Source organism: Barbatula barbatula (genome assembly GCF_947034865.1).
Source record: "Barbatula barbatula genome assembly, chromosome: 6".
Lineage (NCBI taxonomy): Eukaryota > Metazoa > Chordata > Actinopteri > Cypriniformes > Nemacheilidae > Barbatula > Barbatula barbatula.
This window is the reverse complement of record NC_136765.1, coordinates 16648212-16665814: the sequence shown is the minus strand read 5'-3', so window position 1 is coordinate 16665814 and position 17603 is coordinate 16648212. Positions and strand designations below refer to the sequence as shown.

The window sequence follows — 17603 nt, the reverse complement described above, 5'->3', positions numbered from 1 at the left end:
TAATGAAAATGGTCTTACTCTGTTAAGGACCTGAATGATTTCTACCCCTTTTGCATTTTATTTGTTTTTCTCTGAGCTCGTCAAGTCAAGACTTGATCCATAAAATTAGACCTTTTTACTATTTTTCTTTGACCAAAGAAATTTGTTTAGTTAGATACAATTGCTCTGTACTGTTCGCTGTCACAGTTGATTTAAATAACATTACTGTTTTAAGTTAGCGGTGGTATCTGAGTGTAGGGTAACGTAGAAGTGTATAGGAGAGGCACTATATTTTCAAAACATTCAAGAACAATATGTACCAAAAAGATACCATAATAAGTAGGCCTATATACCTGTAAATATAGTAATCATACAGTAGTTGGTATTGTGAATATAATGTACAGTGTATGAATTCATATGTAAAGATACAATAAATAGTTTGCCTTCATTTTGAATTCTCGATTATGTTTGCCACTTTCTGTGGCATTTGTTATCCAAGTTTAATTTCAGTTTAATTTGCTCGTGTTTGTGATGTCATAACTGTTGTGTGTCTTATACTTTTCATTGTGGGCTGAGAAGCGAGACATTTAAATTCAGTTGTCTTGTTTTTTAGAAATGCATTTCTGCAATGATGTATGTTATATACACATGCAGTTTACACATACATAATGCCCCTGTTTAGTTACTTTACTATTAGATCTTCTTACTGTGTGTCCTCAGCTAAAGCTACTGTCAGGTCAAGTGACAAAGCTAACACTGAAATAACCGCCCCTCCTCCCCGACACCTTACATTCGCTTCAGCTTGGTGGGCCAAAGCTGCATGTAAAAACACTACCCCCTTCACTCTTTATTTTTATGGAGGATTTTGGTGCAGAGTTTCCCCTCATACCCAGCTGTCTCGGGCCCCCAGCTCATCTTTCAAAAACAGCAGCTCTTAAGAATCTCTCAGCACTCACGTTATACGAAGAACATTTCCCTATTTCTGTGTCTGTGTGCTTTTCACCTTATCGCCTCTCTTTCTGTGGAGCTTGCCATGACTGATTTCTCAGGCGCCATCTTTCCATCATTTCTATCTGTTCTTAGAATTTTTTTTTAATTATCTTCAAGACTGGATTTAAATTATTTAAACATTGCATTTGACACTTCTGAATCAGAGATGAAAACCCATTGACTAACTTTACTTTTCACTTTAATGGTTTTGCTTTATCTCATGTATAAAATGTTTATTATGTGCAGTTCACATAAATACATATTATAAATGTGTGAGGAGGCAGATTCGAGAGTCTTATAGGTGTTCGCTTGACCTTTTTTGCTGTGATTATCAGTAGTGTAGTCCACCATGAATGTGACGTCTTTCATGTGAGAAAAATACAGAGTACCTATATATTAGATTTGAATAAAAATGGCAACATGTTTGATTCCCAGAAAACACCCAAACTGACAAAAAAGCCTAAATGCCATGGCAAATGTGTACAATGTACTGTTGTGCTCTTTTGCTGTATGTAGACACTGATAATTTACACAAGAAAGTCCTATCATTACATGAACAAACGGCCATACGCCCAGTAAGAGGTGTAAATTAGTTTTTTAACACATGCACACCTGTTCACGGTTCAAAGGTACATTTCATCAAGCTGTTAGACATGAATATTAATGCTAGCACCATTAGAAAAGCTCACACAAGGTCAGGACCTGTGAGAGGCAGTGCTGAGACTTAAGAAAAAAAGAATCCCATTTTTATTATATAGGACAACTGCTAATTTGACATCTTTGTTTCTCACTGTGAGTGTGCAGAGAAATGTGAAGCAGTTTAAAACGGGTACAAAAATCTTGTGCAGTGGGTTTAAGTGTGTGTAAGACACAACAGCAGCTTAATAGTGTCCATGTACTGCATGTGCGAGGGGGGTGTGATCTTCATCTGATCTGTTAATAAGGTGCTAATGATGACACAGAGATAATACAGCCCTGAGCTAGTGATAATGATACCAATGTTTGTGTGACACAAACTTTCTTCCTTTCACATAACCATAAAAATGGATGCTGGTTTATGTTAAAGCTAAAGTCTGAAGGTTATGCTAAACTGACTGTAGGATAGGATGCATTTCTGGATGTCCTGGTTTTGTAATATTACTGTGTGTCGTTTGCTGCTATTTTTTTGCAAGTTTATTTGTTTCACTTTTCTCTTTTTTTTATCCGAAATTGGAGTAAACGTGACTTATCATTATATATTGTGTCACGAACGTGGATGAGGAACGTGGTGGAAGAACCCAAGTGCAGACAGACACAGGGATGAAGGGGTTAACACAAGACTTTAATAAACACACAAACCAAAACACCCTCGATGGGGAAAACGCAGACAAAACTAAAATCCAAAACTGAAAACAAAGCCTTCCCACAAGGGGGACAAAAAGAAACAACTAGGAATAACAACTAAGAACTAAACAAACAGGGTACACGAACATAAACTTTACCAGGGCACATGGCAGGGAACATGGGCAGGGAACATGAACAGGGAACAGGTACAACGAACGAGCACAAGATAATAGACAAGAGGGCATTTTATAGGGAGACTAACAAAGGAGATAACAATGGGCAGGTGTGGGTACTGAAACACTCAGGGAGGGTTAACGAGACAAAAGGGCGGGAAACACTGACGAGACACGAGAAAGCACATGGCAAGTCAGAATCAAAACAAAGTCATGCCTTTCTCACACAAAACCTAAGGCCATGCCATGACTCCGTTGCAAGACCAAGAATAAACATGACATGATAGCGGAATCATGACATATTGACATTACTTGTATTTAGTAAAGTGCTGTATATGATCATAGAGCTATAACTTTGAGTTCATACATTTATTGAATTACAATGTTTGAGTTGATTTGAGTTAAATTAATAACCAATATACTAAAGTTGACGTGAGATTACCGAGGTCTCAGGAGAAACTTCTGAGAGGCTTAAAGTGCTCCAATTAATCTTATTGCTTTTGAGAAGAAACAATTAATGGCTGGAATACACTACGAGACTTTTAAAATCTGAACATCATACACTCTCAGACTTTTTGAAAGTTACGTATAGGAACACACTAACTGATCCAGTCTGCAGACTTTCAACAAAAAATCCAGACTGAAAATCTGAGCAAATCTTGTAGTGTATTTTAGCCTTAAGATAACAAAGAGATCTTCTTTGGGAGTTGACTGTCTCTATTACTGTATATCGGCGATTCGGAGGTTCAAATCTTCCCTTTTTCAAATTTTCCTTTTTAAATTATTAAATATTGTCAAAGTTGACAAACACTTGTTTTACTTTATATCAGTACGAAATTGGCAAAACCCACTGACAAACATAAAGGGTGAATAATAATAATGATTTATGACAAAGAAATATGGAGATACAAGGTTTCAGAAGCAAAGCAATGATATGTGTCTGTTTATTTAAAGTTTAGTACTGTTTGCTGTATAGTAATGATAGATGACCTATGTGTCCCAATGTAATGAGGACGAAGGACATTAACCTCTCCTTAAGACTGGCTATCCTTGCAACCATCCACTACTGGATTCCCTTTCTATCACATTTCTCTTTGTTTTGTTGTACTTACCAATTTTCCAACTATGCAACAAGCTGTTGAGTAAATTAAGCGTGTTTATTTTGACTTTTAGGTAGGGATAGGCGTTCTCTTGGTCTTTAGGAAAATGTACAGCCTCGCAGTGTTGTACTTTTTGTACTCTCTTTACACCCTGCCGGTGGTTTGGCAGTGTTGTAATCCAATATCAACATTCTGTGTGGATCAGTCTAGTTTAAACCCAAACACAGTATCTGTCAGTTCTCCAGCTGCTGCCCCAGAGCAGAGTCCAGAGAGAAAAATAAGATGTGTTTCAAAACCTAGTGCACTGCCTGCGAAGGCTGCATTATAGTGGATCATAGGTACTGTACATAAGGGACACAAAGGTTTTCTAAAAGGTAGTCCACTCAATTTTGATGCCCCTTGAGATAACTTGTGGGCAAATTCTATTGGAGCTTTGTAGTTATTGGGAGCCAGGAATGCATGATAGTATAAACCAGTCTTGTTATATCCTATTATATAAACATACACTATATACATATACATATACATATACTGTACTGTCATGATTCTCGAGTGGTGAGACACGGAGAGAGGACCCAGGTGCAGACAGCGGGTAAGGGGTTAACAAATAATTTAATAAATAATAAAACAAAGACCCACGAGGGGGTAACAGAACAAAACATGGATACATAACATGACAGGACTAAGACTAACTACACTGAAACAAAACTTAAATTAACTCTTTGACATAAACTACACATGACTAAACTAACATAACACAGGAACTCACCACACAAACCACAATGAACCAGCACAAGACAGAAGACACAAGGGCATTAAATAAGGGAGCAAATCAAGAGGGAAACAGGTGTAGGCATTAATCAATAACGAGGTAACAAGAGGATGGGAACAATGACGAGACAGGAGAGAGTATGGAAGGCCATAAGAACAATAATTGTCTCTCTCCACATTTAACATGAGGTTCTGTCATGATCCTGCCACTAAACCAAGAGAAACATGACATGATGCAGCAGAATCATGACACTGTACAATATAATGTATTTAAAGCAGCTGTGAAGGCAGTGGACAACAAAGCAGCTGACTAGGTTTTGAAACAGAGCTGTAGAGAAAGACTACTTGTGTAGACATTGCTTTGGCGTGACAACCCCCCCGACGCCAACCTGTCTACCAAGATAGGAAGAGACTAGAATAGAGGGAATAGATGGAGTGAGAATAGAGGTGTGGAAATGGACTTCAAGAGGAAGACACAGCTGTTGGACCTCATCTCACACTCTGAACAGATGAGAGAGAGGAGATGGTCTTTAACAGATCAGTTTTTCTGAACTTCTTTCTATACTACTTGATAATAATGGTTTAACAGATACTGTATATTCCTACCTGTAGATAATGTCACCTCTTATCAACAGATTCTGGATTATTGTGTAGTTGTTAAAGTCGTATCCATATTTCAATTTAAACTGACAAAAACACCTGAACGGTCTGACAGAAATGACCATAGCCATGCCAAATTTAAGCAAGGTGGTTATTCCTGTATTTCTGGTAGAATGCTTTTCAGATTTCTGCTGAAACCAAATGTCGTTGATAGAATCTTAGAAATACCTCGCCCCTCATGTGTTCATTTTTTAAATATTTGGGTAATGTGATCACGCTTCCTGCTACCAATAAGACTGTTATAGCTCGGATGAATTTATCACATTTTTACAGTTCTTTTTGAAGAATTGTAAAGTTTATAGTCGTTTTTTGTGTAATTATTGCAGCCTGAGACATTGTTAACACAACAATTATTAACAACTAGTGCACGTTGATTCAATAAAAGTGCTGGAATTTTTATGATTTCTTACAGTTTATGTGTTCATACACCTCTGCTTTCAAAATATCTTAATCCTCATATTTTTTTCAAGCAATCACTATCCAGGGGGTTATAGCTAAGATTTCTGCCTCCTTCCTGCTTGAACTTCACACTACCCCTGAACCCTTCAGATCGGTGCCTGGTCTCCACATGACTCCAAACAGAAGCATATCTGTGTGCAGTTCATGCACAGATGGCAAATGAAGCTCTCCTACCTCTTCAAAGCATTCTCGATACATCTCTTTTCTTTATAACCCTCTGGTGAGGATATTTCTGCTCAGGCTCTAACCCCACACCTTCTCTCTCTCTCCTTTAAAATCGCTATTGCATTCGTACCCTCCGTTGTTAATAGATTGACAAAGATCTTGAGCGAGAAAGAGAGAGGGAAGGAAGCCTGAAGGCAGGATTAATGAAGAGAGTTGATTTTATTTTCCTGTGTTTGAGGGCCGTGCTGATGTGTATGAAGCAGCGCCTGCAGTGTGATTGACAGCTTCCCCAGGATCCCAAACCCTTGAGCGTATTTGTAAAAAATATGGGATAGAACCAAACAGGTTCACAACTCGCGGTGTCTGTCACACCTGAAAATGAGGGGTCTGTGGTCCATACGGTGTAAGGTGGTCTATTACATCACTGTCTGGATCAAGGCTACCACAGCAGGTGTGGAAAGTGTCAGGGGGTTGATTCATGTCTGGAAAGGTATAATAAGGATGAAAAAAGTATTAGCAGATGTAACATTGGATGTCTCGTTTATAATTTAGAACCAAAAGTCTTATTCCTCTTTTCTCTATAGAGCACTAGAGCACACTGATTCAACAAAGGGCCCTCGGGTCGCATTCATAAGCCTTCATTTTGTGGCCACCAACATGCATTATAAATGTACTGTACAATTACTACATTTAGTTAATAATAATTGCCATTCTAAATGACTATGTGAAAATTATAAGCTTTGTATAGCTTATTCAACTGATGATGGCAACAAATGAAGGTGACGTGTTCAAGTTGACAGAAGCAGTAGTTCCGTAACCAGAAAAAAGACATACAGTTTAAAGAAATTGCTCACCCAAAAATGAAAATTTATGTCATCATTCACTCGCTCTCATCATTTCAAACCTTAATGACTTTAATCCTTCTGTAGAACGCAAAAGCAGATATTTTAAAGAATGTTGGTAACAGAACAACGGTGGTACCCAATGACCGCCTTTGTTCGGTTACCACCATTTTTCAAAATATCTTCTTTTGTGTTCTGCTAAAGAAAGAAAGTCAAACAGGTTTAGAAATGACAAGAGGGTCAGTAAGTTGTGATAGATTTTCCATATTTGGGTGAACTATCCATTTAAATAGACTGAAAAGCAACAACACTCATTCACATATGCTAGAAGAGACAGACACTCGTGTACTTAACTTCTTTCTTTTCATCTGCCTGTCATGACTGACAGAGGGAGAGAGAGAGAGAGAGAGAGAGAGAGAGAGAGAGAGAAAGAGAGAGAGGTGTGTGTGTGTGTGTGTACAGACTTCCTTGCAGGTCTAATTGGGCGTGTGACCTCAGAATGAAGGTTCTACAGAATCTTTCTTCCTCTTCAGAGAGTGTGTGTGTCAGGTTAGGAAAGCGTTTGTGTGTATTTGTGTATGCTTGTTTGTTAGTGATGGTGACGGAGTGTGGGTGTATTGATTTGTGTGTTTAATGTAGGGTACTGTGTGATGGATGGGTTTCTCTAATGTCAGACTAACACAGACATGCACACACACACTTTAGTGAGCACAAGCACACTAGCGAGGACCTCTCATTGATGCAATCATCATCATCTCTTTGTACTGGGATAATGTTTACTGTGCACTATCCCGGTCCTAACCCTCAAATAAACATTATTATTATTTAAGCAAAACATTATTTTGACTATTTATGAGTGTACAAAATATTAAGAACAGTTTCAGATGCACTTTCAAACCCTTTCAACTTTCTATTCCATCGAACTCTACCAACCATTTGCATTTGTAGGCTTTCATTAAGACATTATTTATCCAGTTAGTTTTGTGTGTGTATTTATTTATTCTCATGGAGACCAATGGCTTATCCTATCAATCTGATTTCATCTGATTACATCTGTTACTCTCAGCGTCCACAAAAACCTGACCTGCTGAATGGTTCTGGGTTTGTTCTGTCTATCAGAGTAACACTCATTACTTCTGAAACATTTAATAGATATCAGAACTGCAACATTCAGCAAAAAATCAGCCGTATGTGTGCGTGCCGACACATTAACACACTTTATTAGGGATGGTTGTTTAAAGCTTTTAAACCTTTATAACTTTATAAATTCACTGGAGTGCTGATGATATAGTGATCAGAGTCAGGCCACATGACAGGAAACAGAGCTCCATAATGAAGCACTCTGACACATCTGTTCCTTAATGTGCTCTTTGTATTACAGTCTCAGTAATATGCTAATTTAATGCATTGACAAATTGTTTCTGCCTCTGTTTGTGTGCAGAAAACTCAGGTGATGGGATTGACTACAGTCAACAGAAGAGAGAGAACATTGGAGACCTGATCCATGAGACCCTAGACGTTTTTGAACGCTATGGGGGTGACGACGCCTTCATAAACATCAAATACATGGTGCCCACCTACGAGTCTTGCCTCCTCAACTAATAAGACCTGAAAATACCCGCCTATGCACACGCTCATATAACCATGTAATCGCTTTCACATTATTACACAATCTTAATTTCAGACTTTATTAAACTCAGATTTTCAGTGGAACATGTCCTGGGGTGTTGGAGCACACCGCTGCAGTTTGTATCGGATGGGATTCAAACATGGCTTTCTGTGCACAAACTAGAAAGAACTCAGGGGTCAAAAAAGCTCTCTCTGACCTGTAGTTCCTCAGACCATACCAATTTTATTCAACAGTCTTAAAGTGTGGATCTGATTACAATGTTTTAGCCATATTTAAAATTTTATATTGTGTCAAAATCTTAATTTCTTTTCTGGGTGACCAGTGAGACATATTCAGATTTTAAAGGTCACAGATCAGATGTAGCAATATCTTCCTGTAATAAAAAATAATTTTCTTCATCTCACGTACCTCCAGTGTCCCCTCTTTTTCAGAAATAACTAAATTAAGAGGTGATTGTTAGGTTTTAAAGAGGTATACCTTGCTTGTGTATAGTGCTAAGGAGATCAAATATTGTCGTGGCAGCGGCTGTATAAAATATACGTATGTCTCTGCCAACAGGACATTTCATAAAATTAAAGAGAGGAATTCTGTCATCACTTACTCTCTTGTCACTTCAAACCTGTGTGACTTTTTTTTGAGTAATGAAACTTTGAGTAATGTTGCCAATTGGACAACCGCTGTAACCATTGACTTGCATTGGTTTTGTATCCATACAATATAAGTGAATGGGTACCGCCGTTGTTCGGGCACCAACATTATTCAAAATATCTTCCTTGTTGTTCTGCAGAAAAAAGAAAATTTAACAGGTTTTAAATGACAAGGGAAATGCCAATGATGACAGATTTTTTTTAAGGGAACAGTCCCTTCAAATCTACTCTATAGATAATTCATCTGATGTCTTATTCTGCATATCATCTGTGTCTCTTCAGGTCAACTCTTTGTTTGATATTTTATTTTATATCTGAATATTTCAGCTTATCAATCTTTGTTTGGCTGTGGTGAAACATCCCTGCTAGGAGGCAACATTGATTGCTTCATTATTTTATTCGACTGCCTCTTCTGTCATAAGTATGTGAAGTGGATGAGCAGTTTTACTTATGAAGTATGAATCTGTTTCTTTTCAGGCTTTTTCAATGAATATCGACATTTAGGATAATGCTTGTTATTCATTTCAACATACATTCAGTCTTGTAGATGTTCATTGAGACCACAGAACATACTGGAAGGCACATACAGAGAGCAGAAAAACATTCAGAAATAACACGTGACCATTTAGATAGCAAAAGCATTAGAAAGCCAGAACACAATGGCTGAATGAAACACTCATTTATCACTGCACATACACACACACTCAGTTAGTCTACAATAACTGTCTCTGTATTTTCCTACCTGTGAAATCAGACACCGGGAGTCTCAGAGGGATATTTCTTTTGTCGAATACAGATTTTATAGCACGTAATACCCTTAGAAGTTTCTCACGTAAAGCTTTTACAACCAGATTTAAACTGCCAGGTCACCTGTTTCAATTGTAAGATATCTCCGTCCCTCCTTCAGACTTTTAGAGGGGCTCTGTTGAATATCCCACCACACCATATATTGTAAATTGCAGTACATTTTCACCATAGCAAATCATACTAAAATACTGTATTATTACAATAACACGAAAGGTGTAGGCCTACAGTGTTGGAATTATTATGTTGGTCTATTTCCTTTTTTCCCAATATCTTCCAAATTTCTTCCAACTCGTGTTGTTTACTTTTCTAGTAAATGGGATTCCCATAAGCTGTTTTCTGCAACATTTGAACTCGCAATTCAATCTGGATTTGATAACACTGCCTGCAAATTAGAGCTGTGAACAGAGACATGGGGAAATTGAGCAGGGATTTGCCCTCAAATCACTTTTACGGCAACAATCATGGTCAATAAAGAGACCCGGAGTCCCAGCTTGAAGTCTTGATGGTGAGCTGAAGACAGCTTTTAAATGCACACCACAGAGGTGAAGAGTTTCTTCAAATAACTAGTTACAAAACGCTATCGTATAGTTCAAAAAGTTTGAAATGGATATATCCACTTTTACAGGTGAATTTTTGATAGCTTTTAGGAGAGTCTCTTTGTTAAACTTCTCTGTTCGAAAAGCTGAAAGATAACCATACATGTTCTAAATCACAAGAGGTTGAGTAAACAAGGAAATATGTTCTGAGTAAAATCCTTTACATCTGCTCTGATTTGCCCTTCTGTTTGGCTCTGCTTTAATTGGCTCTCAGATGAACGAGTCAGTGAATGAAAAGGCATTAAAGAGAGAGGAATATATTGAGATGTTGATGTGAGAGCAGAGGGAAGGGGAAAACATTAGATTGTAAAAATGCCAGATTGTTAGGAGCAACAGTGCAGAGGGGAGGGAGAGAAGGGGAATGGAGCAGCAGGAATAAATGGCCCTTTGGGACCTATTCTTCTTGTTCAGCGCATCTGCCAGGGGTCACGCGAAAACCCAACGCCGGCAACTGAGCATGTGCGAAGCCCTGAGAAGAATGGAGATTTATTTCGGAATGGCTTCATGCTTCAAGTGTCACCTGCACCTCTAAAACCCCAGACCACCAGATAACCCCAATAAATTAAAGGCAACTCAACTAATTACTTCATGATTGTTGCAAAAACTGCACAGAGAACTCCATTGACTCAGGGTTGTGATAAAAAGCTGTATTTTTAATGCACATTTGAACTGAGCATATTTCATTTTATAATGTTTTTAACTTTAATCAAGATGAACTTGGCTCCGCCTCTATAACATATGTGATTTTTGGCTGAAGTCATGAATCTCTCTTTATTTTCCAAACAATTCCAAATGCATCAATTTTAGTAATTTAAATTTAATTTGATTTTACTCATAAGTAAAGTGTGAGGTGTAACTAGTTATTAAGTAATAAATTACTGTAATTTAATTACTTTTCCCTTTAATAAGTAAAGTAAGGGATTACTCTTATTTTTTCTGTAAATTAATTAAAGCTACTTCCGATGTAATTAAACTAAATACTGTGTGTGATTTATGTGCAATATTGGAATTTTCATCCAAATGTTAAGTCTAAAGTCTCTTTAAAATACATGCTTTAATGTATTGGTAAATAAGGATACTTTATATAGTTTTATTTTATTCATTTGAATTAATTAAATGAGCCATTTCATGGCACGTAACTCATCAAGGTTTATATAGTATATAGATAGTAAATTTAATACTTTTTGGAGAGAGTTATTTGTACAGAAATCGCATTACACTATTGAATATGTAATTAGTAACTAGTAATGAATTACTTTTTCAAAGTAACTTGACCAACACTGTGGTTGGGTTACAGCCAATGTATCCCACTGACCTTACAGACACCTTAACATTTTGCCTTGTTCCAAGCATTCCAAGAATTGAGCTGTGTTATTCAGCAGTCTTTGAGCATTGGTTTGTTTTTAAATTGAGTCTTTTTAAAGCACTGCTTCTGGACTCAACCCTCGCTGGCTTGTGGAGTATGAGAGCGTTGAGTGTTTTGAAGAAGGAACACGGGAGGCAGATCGTTTTTCGGCAGGAGGTTGGGAGATCTTCCTCTCTCTCTGGTGCTCCAGATCCCTACACATCCTCTTCCTCAGCCAGACGCTCTTATCAGACACAAACACATCTGCCATTCTTTGACACACTACACACACACGCCTGTACAGCCAGTGGTCTTATACCCTTTTAATCAACATGAGTCAACAAACATATGCACACACATTCTTTGACCTTGACGGTTCCTGTTTTAGGTTCGAGTGAGTGACTCCTCATGTCTGTTGTGATTATTTTATATTGGTTTGTGCTATGTTTCATTCTTTTTATAGGGTTTATAGCAGGGCAAATGTCATAATTTGATAACAGGCTTTCTTTCTTATTGGAATTATATTGGCTACGACCCAAAGGATGTTTAATTGATGGGAAAAGATTTACTGAATTGCAATTCAGAGAAATTAAACATGGTCACGCAACACTATTGAGGAATTTCAATAGTTTGACACAGTAATAAAATGTCCAAAGATTTCCACCATGTTAATCTGATTCGTGTTGTTTGTCTCCGTTTTTACTTTATGCTAATATTTTACACATCATGTAAGATAAAGCTCTGGACTAATCAGGAACTGATTTCAAATTTACCTTTGATCAAGATTTATATGCAGCAATGTGTAAAACTGATAGCATATGCCAAGACACATATGGAGTACGAACGTATCCATAAAATATGCTTCTATTTTATATATTTATATTAATTTAAAACATGCATAATCATTTTCTTTCCAGTATTCTGAGAAATGATCTGAAACATTGCATCTTTTTTGTTATTTTAAACAGTTTAACCAGTATCTTTTACAAATACATGCAATTTAAAAACAATATTGTTATTTGGAATTCAAGTGAAATGTTGCCAGCAGTTCACAGAAAAAAAATATGACCCTTTTATAAAGTAAATTTAGAAAAACTGGGCATTATTTTGATGGGTAATTTTAGAGAGGACACGCATCTTACACAGTAATAAAGTATCTTATTTTCTTTCTGAAAATATCCACTATGTTGTGTTTATGATAACAGGTTGATGAATAATTTACAACACTTCAAAATAAACCACACTTCCAGCAATTGTATGAGATTTTACTTGTACTTAAAGGGATAGTTCACCCAAAATTGAAAATTCTGTCATCACTCACTCTTAGATAACAAAACTTGTATATTTGGAAGAGTAAGTATTAACCAAACAGATCTCATCCCCCATTTCCCTACTATGGCAGGGGGGTTTGAGATCTGTTTGATTACTGATATTCTTCCAAATAACTTCCTTTGTGTTTAGCTTTGTGTTTGTGTTTAAACAGGTTTGGAACACCCTAAAGATGAGTAAATAATGACAGAATTTTCATTTTGGTTGAACCCTTAAAACTACAATTCTGCATGTTTACATTTATGCATTTGGCAGACGATTTTATCCAAAGCGACTTACATTGCATTGTGCAATGCATTTGTTTCTGACTATATGCAATCCCTTGGATCGAACCCGTGACCTTGGTGTTTCTAGCGTCATGCTCTTACCACTGAGCCATAGGAAAGCTATGTTTTTGTCCCTCACAACAAAATCTATTTGTTTCCACAGTGTGCCTGCATTGACCCAGAGCTGTGAATTTGCCACTGAATGGTCCAACCCTGCTTCATCTGTACACTTTTAAAACCACATGTTTCTTAACACACTTCATACACACATTCCATTCCGTACAGTCATTCATGCAAGGTGGCCCCTCCACATGCCTTGACTCCAGGCCCAGTTGAATGTCATTCACACAACAGCTCAGCACTTAGAATAAACATTGAAATAGATTTTTTTCTATCGGGATTTTACATTTTATTTTATATATATAAAAGGCCGTTGGACCCTGAGGGAGGAGCGGAGTAAGTGATGAAGTAGTGTGCGTTTTACTGTAATCTTCACAGCAGACCTCTGGGGAGCACTAGACCCCTGAGTGACGTGGGGGCCCACAGCTCTTTGGCCGACGTTGAGATTACTGCATTGTGGACTGGATGAACAGGATTCATCACTGCTGTCAACAGCCTAATCCAGCACACAACACCCACCATCTCACAACACATACAAGAAAGGGAGAGAAAGCTATTTCTTGTTTCCACTATCATCACCTTGTGTATAGGTTCATAAGTGCTCTCCCTCCCATAAATACACAATGACCCTCCCTTGCCGTTTTCAAAGCATTCGCGCATTGACTGAGAAAGTCTCACTATCTGACCCAGCTCAACAACCTGTAATGTCTTTCTTACAATTGACCCAGATTTCCCTTACAGCCGTTTTCCCTCACCCACACATAATCTCTTTCTTTTACGCTTTTCTTTTGTTCATGTTCACACTCAAAATAGCAAAAAGCATGCATGCTTTGAGGCATATCTTGTGTTATTGCATTCCAAACGCAGTCGTGGCACCTACTGTTTTTCTAATCAGCTCACAGGGTTCACTGTAACATAAGGAGTGATGCACCTTCTGGGGGAGGGGTCCATCTCCCGCCTGACTCCACTCCCTGCTGCTTCACAACCACCTCATTTCATATTCAGTTTTTATCTCAAGTGCCGTTAATTGGATTAATTGTAGAAAGAAACCATGTTATTAATAGAGGAGGAAAATACAGGGGTTGGGTGGAGATTCATTTCTCTCAGAAACATCAAGTCACTTGCACACACTTAACAACACAGATCTAGACAAGTATATGTGACCAGAAAAGTAAAAATACAGTATATATATGGGTAGTTTACAAATATGCCGTACATGTGTCCTACTGTAACATAGCTACAATTTAGAAAAAATACTGTTAACGGTGTACTACTTTGATTGTAGGAATAAATTGTGAACTTGTTCTATTTAATATTTTTTTATTTTATATTAATAATATATATATTTATAATATAAAATAGCAATAGAGGGATTTATCTTCATTGCTCGGGTTTTTTCAGAATTTTTGTTGTTACATTACAGGTTTATTTGTCAACTAACTAACTAACTAACTAACAATTTGTCAACTAACTAATATGCCTGCATTAGTCTGTCTTATCAAATGCTGAGATAAATACAATCTAAATAAATTGTCTGTATAGCCTACACACGTATATATGAACTATTCATATTAAATCCCTGCAGCAGGGGTAGGCTAACTGTGGATGACAACCAGCCAAATTGTGACTTAAGCCAGCTGCGTGCACAGGGGGGCGGCCAGGTGCTAGAGCCACTGCCCCTCTGCCCTAGTCTGTCCAAGTCTAAAGTGCCCCTCTCAACCCCACCTCACCTCCGGGCAGGCATCCATCCAAGATCCTCACCATAAGACCGAACAGTTTGCATTTTTGTTGGTAGTTGTTTTCTATTATTGGTGCTAACTGCTAACACCTTGTACAAAATATCCATGTTCTCATAAGAAAATTATAATTCTTGTCAAATCAAATTGTTCATTGTTTAAATTGTTCAAATTGTTCAAATTGTTGAAATTTTTCAAATTTTTCAAATTGTTCAAAATTGTTCAAATTGTTCAAATTGTTCAAATTGTTCAAATCAATCCCATATAATTAACACCAAATTTGCTGTTATTGGCACACTTTGTAGAAAATGCCTACACAAAGCTGACAGTTTGTCACACTGTTACTGCCGTGCAGTACATTTCCCGTCATCTATTTTCTTAGTTAAAAACCATAAAAATAACGATTTATTAAGACCATATTAATTGGAGCCCAGATAGCAGGAGGGCTACGTAAAAGCCATTGAATCATTTGTTAATGATAATGCATCCATATATTCAGCTCAGTGGTTAGAGCATGGCACTAGCAACGCCAAGGTCATGGGTTCAATCCAAGGGATTGCACATACTTAGAAACAAATGTATAGTTTAATGCAATGTAAGTCACGTTGGATAAAAACGTCTGTCAAAAGCAGAACTGTAAATATTGCTGCAAATAATGTTGAAAAATGTATTAAATGTAGAAAAATTATTTTGAAAATGCTGCATGGCTACTATAAATGTTTTAAAGAGTTGTTCCTTAACATAGTACAACATAAAATATAGATTACATATTTACCGAGTGCTACAGTGTAATAAGTAGAAAGACATTTCTAAGAGTGTGTGCTGTCTTCTCCTGCCCCAACCATTAGTGCCCTTTTTTGATTCGGCCACTGCCCCTCAAATGTCTCTGCACGGCCCTGATTTACGCCATACTCTCTATTGATCTTCGCCCATTTAAGTAATCTCAGCTGAATATTTCGAACCACAGCTATATTTTCATCAAAAGCTTCTATGTCATTTCTGTTTTTCTCCTACACTGAAACAAGTACATTGACAGTGCATTTCACCACTGGTCCCAAGCACCCCTAGAGCAACCTGATATTAAGTGTCTTGCTTTCCCTAAGGTACAATGGCATTGGGGGAAGTGTGTAACTTATCAGGACATTGATCACACCCTCAGGGGTTTTGCTACCAGCCTAAATCCCCTACACGTGTTTGAGATTTTTACTGGTTCAGGTGAACTCCGGTATTGTGAAAGGACACACTCCCGACACTGCATTTCCTTTTCTGATAGACAATATCTGATATTATTGGCTGCTGTGTGTTGTCACCAGCTGGAGGAATGTGTCAAGTTATCTCCTACATGGATAACAGAGGATCTGGAGAGGGTCAGCTTAGCCTGCAGTCAGAAGCACCTTTTACAGTGCTGATACAGTCACTGTCTGCCAATGTGTCTCGCATACCAATGTATGTGTATATGTGAGTGGAATCTAATCTTATATCCATCCAATTAATTCCTCTGTCATTCAAAGCTAAGGTTTGCCTTAAATAATGGTGATTTCATCATTACTAAATTTAATGCTTAACTTCTTCAAGCACTGAAGCAGTCAAAATAAATGTTCAGGGAAGGAAACAAAAAAAACTCTGTTTAAGAATGATGAAAACTAAAAATGCGAATGTGCTTATTAATTAGATTTTGACACCATATTATGTTTAACATATCATACAAGTTATAACCCATTTTATGTTAAGCTTAATTTTAATTTGATTTAATTGCTTCTAAACAGAATCGTATTCGTTTCATGTGATTCGTTTGCTTATTTTTAAATATTTTTAAATTGAATGCCATCATGTTTATTATATTATATACGTATAGACTATGTTTTTCGTAAACTCTGCAAGCCACCGTTAATGTCCAAATCGGCTAACTCGAAACATACATATATGCATTTAATTATGGATGTAACTGCATAAAACCTCAAACCCTGTCAAATCACATAAACCTAACATTTGTTGTCATGTTGTCACAGCGTTTCACATATGTCAACCCGGCCGATGACTCCCAGCGTATACCATTGGCTCTGATCTCTGTCCATCATCTCAAGCTCCGATTCGTTTAGTTAAGCGCTAGCCCCGCCTCCAAGAAACTCCGTTCTGATTAGCAAACCCTCGCGCACAGTCCGGCCCATTTACGCGCCGGTAGCCAATGAGCTTCAGGCGGGTCGGGCACTTTCAGAGGATTCAGAGCAGGCGTGCACGGATGGCAGTCTGGAGCGTGAACGCGAGCTCAGTACAGTGAACGGTATCCAACGAGTTCACATCGCGCGACTCTAGCGGAGGGAGAAAAAGAAAGAGACTGAAGGGTTTGTGTTTCTTTCTTTCCGCGCTAAATCAACAGATCCTTAAATCAGCCGTTATATCCGGAGAGGCTCGCATCGGTGGAGGGGGCACGAGGGATTTGATCTGCACCGTTATTTTTTTCTTTTGTTTTCTTTTTCTTTTTTTTTCTCGTGGAAGGATTGTGAGGGTTTGCGTGTAAAGATGATGGTCGGGGAGATGGAGGTGAAGGAGAGACCGAGGCCGAGTCCCGACTATCTCATGCAGTTACTGAACGAGAAGAAGCTCATGACGAGTTTACCGAACCTGTGCGGCATCTTCACACACCTGGAAAGACTCCTGGACGAAG

At 37.8% G+C, this 17603-nt stretch overlaps 2 protein-coding genes across 3 annotated transcripts in view; both read left to right on the top strand.

Annotated features, from left to right (window-relative positions):
• The window catches only part of pacrg (PARK2 co-regulated), a 90772-nt gene extending 82278 nt beyond the window's left edge, over positions 1-8494 (top strand). Inside the window, exon 5 of the mRNA XM_079458247.1 lies at positions 7904-8494. Coding sequence (XP_079314373.1) covers positions 7904-8064 — 161 coding nt within the window. The 3' untranslated portion in view covers positions 8065-8494. The remainder of the gene's footprint in view (positions 1-7903) is intronic.
• Positions 8495-17132: 8638 nt separating this feature from the next.
• Positions 17133-17603, top strand: part of qkia (QKI, KH domain containing, RNA binding a) — a 59656-nt gene continuing 59185 nt past the window's right edge. Inside the window, exon 1 of one of the 2 annotated variants that reach the window (XM_079458693.1) lies at positions 17133-17603. In XM_079458693.1, the coding sequence (XP_079314819.1) occupies positions 17459-17603 (145 nt within the window). In that variant the 5' untranslated portion in view covers positions 17133-17458. The other variant, XM_079458692.1, reaches the window with a different exon arrangement.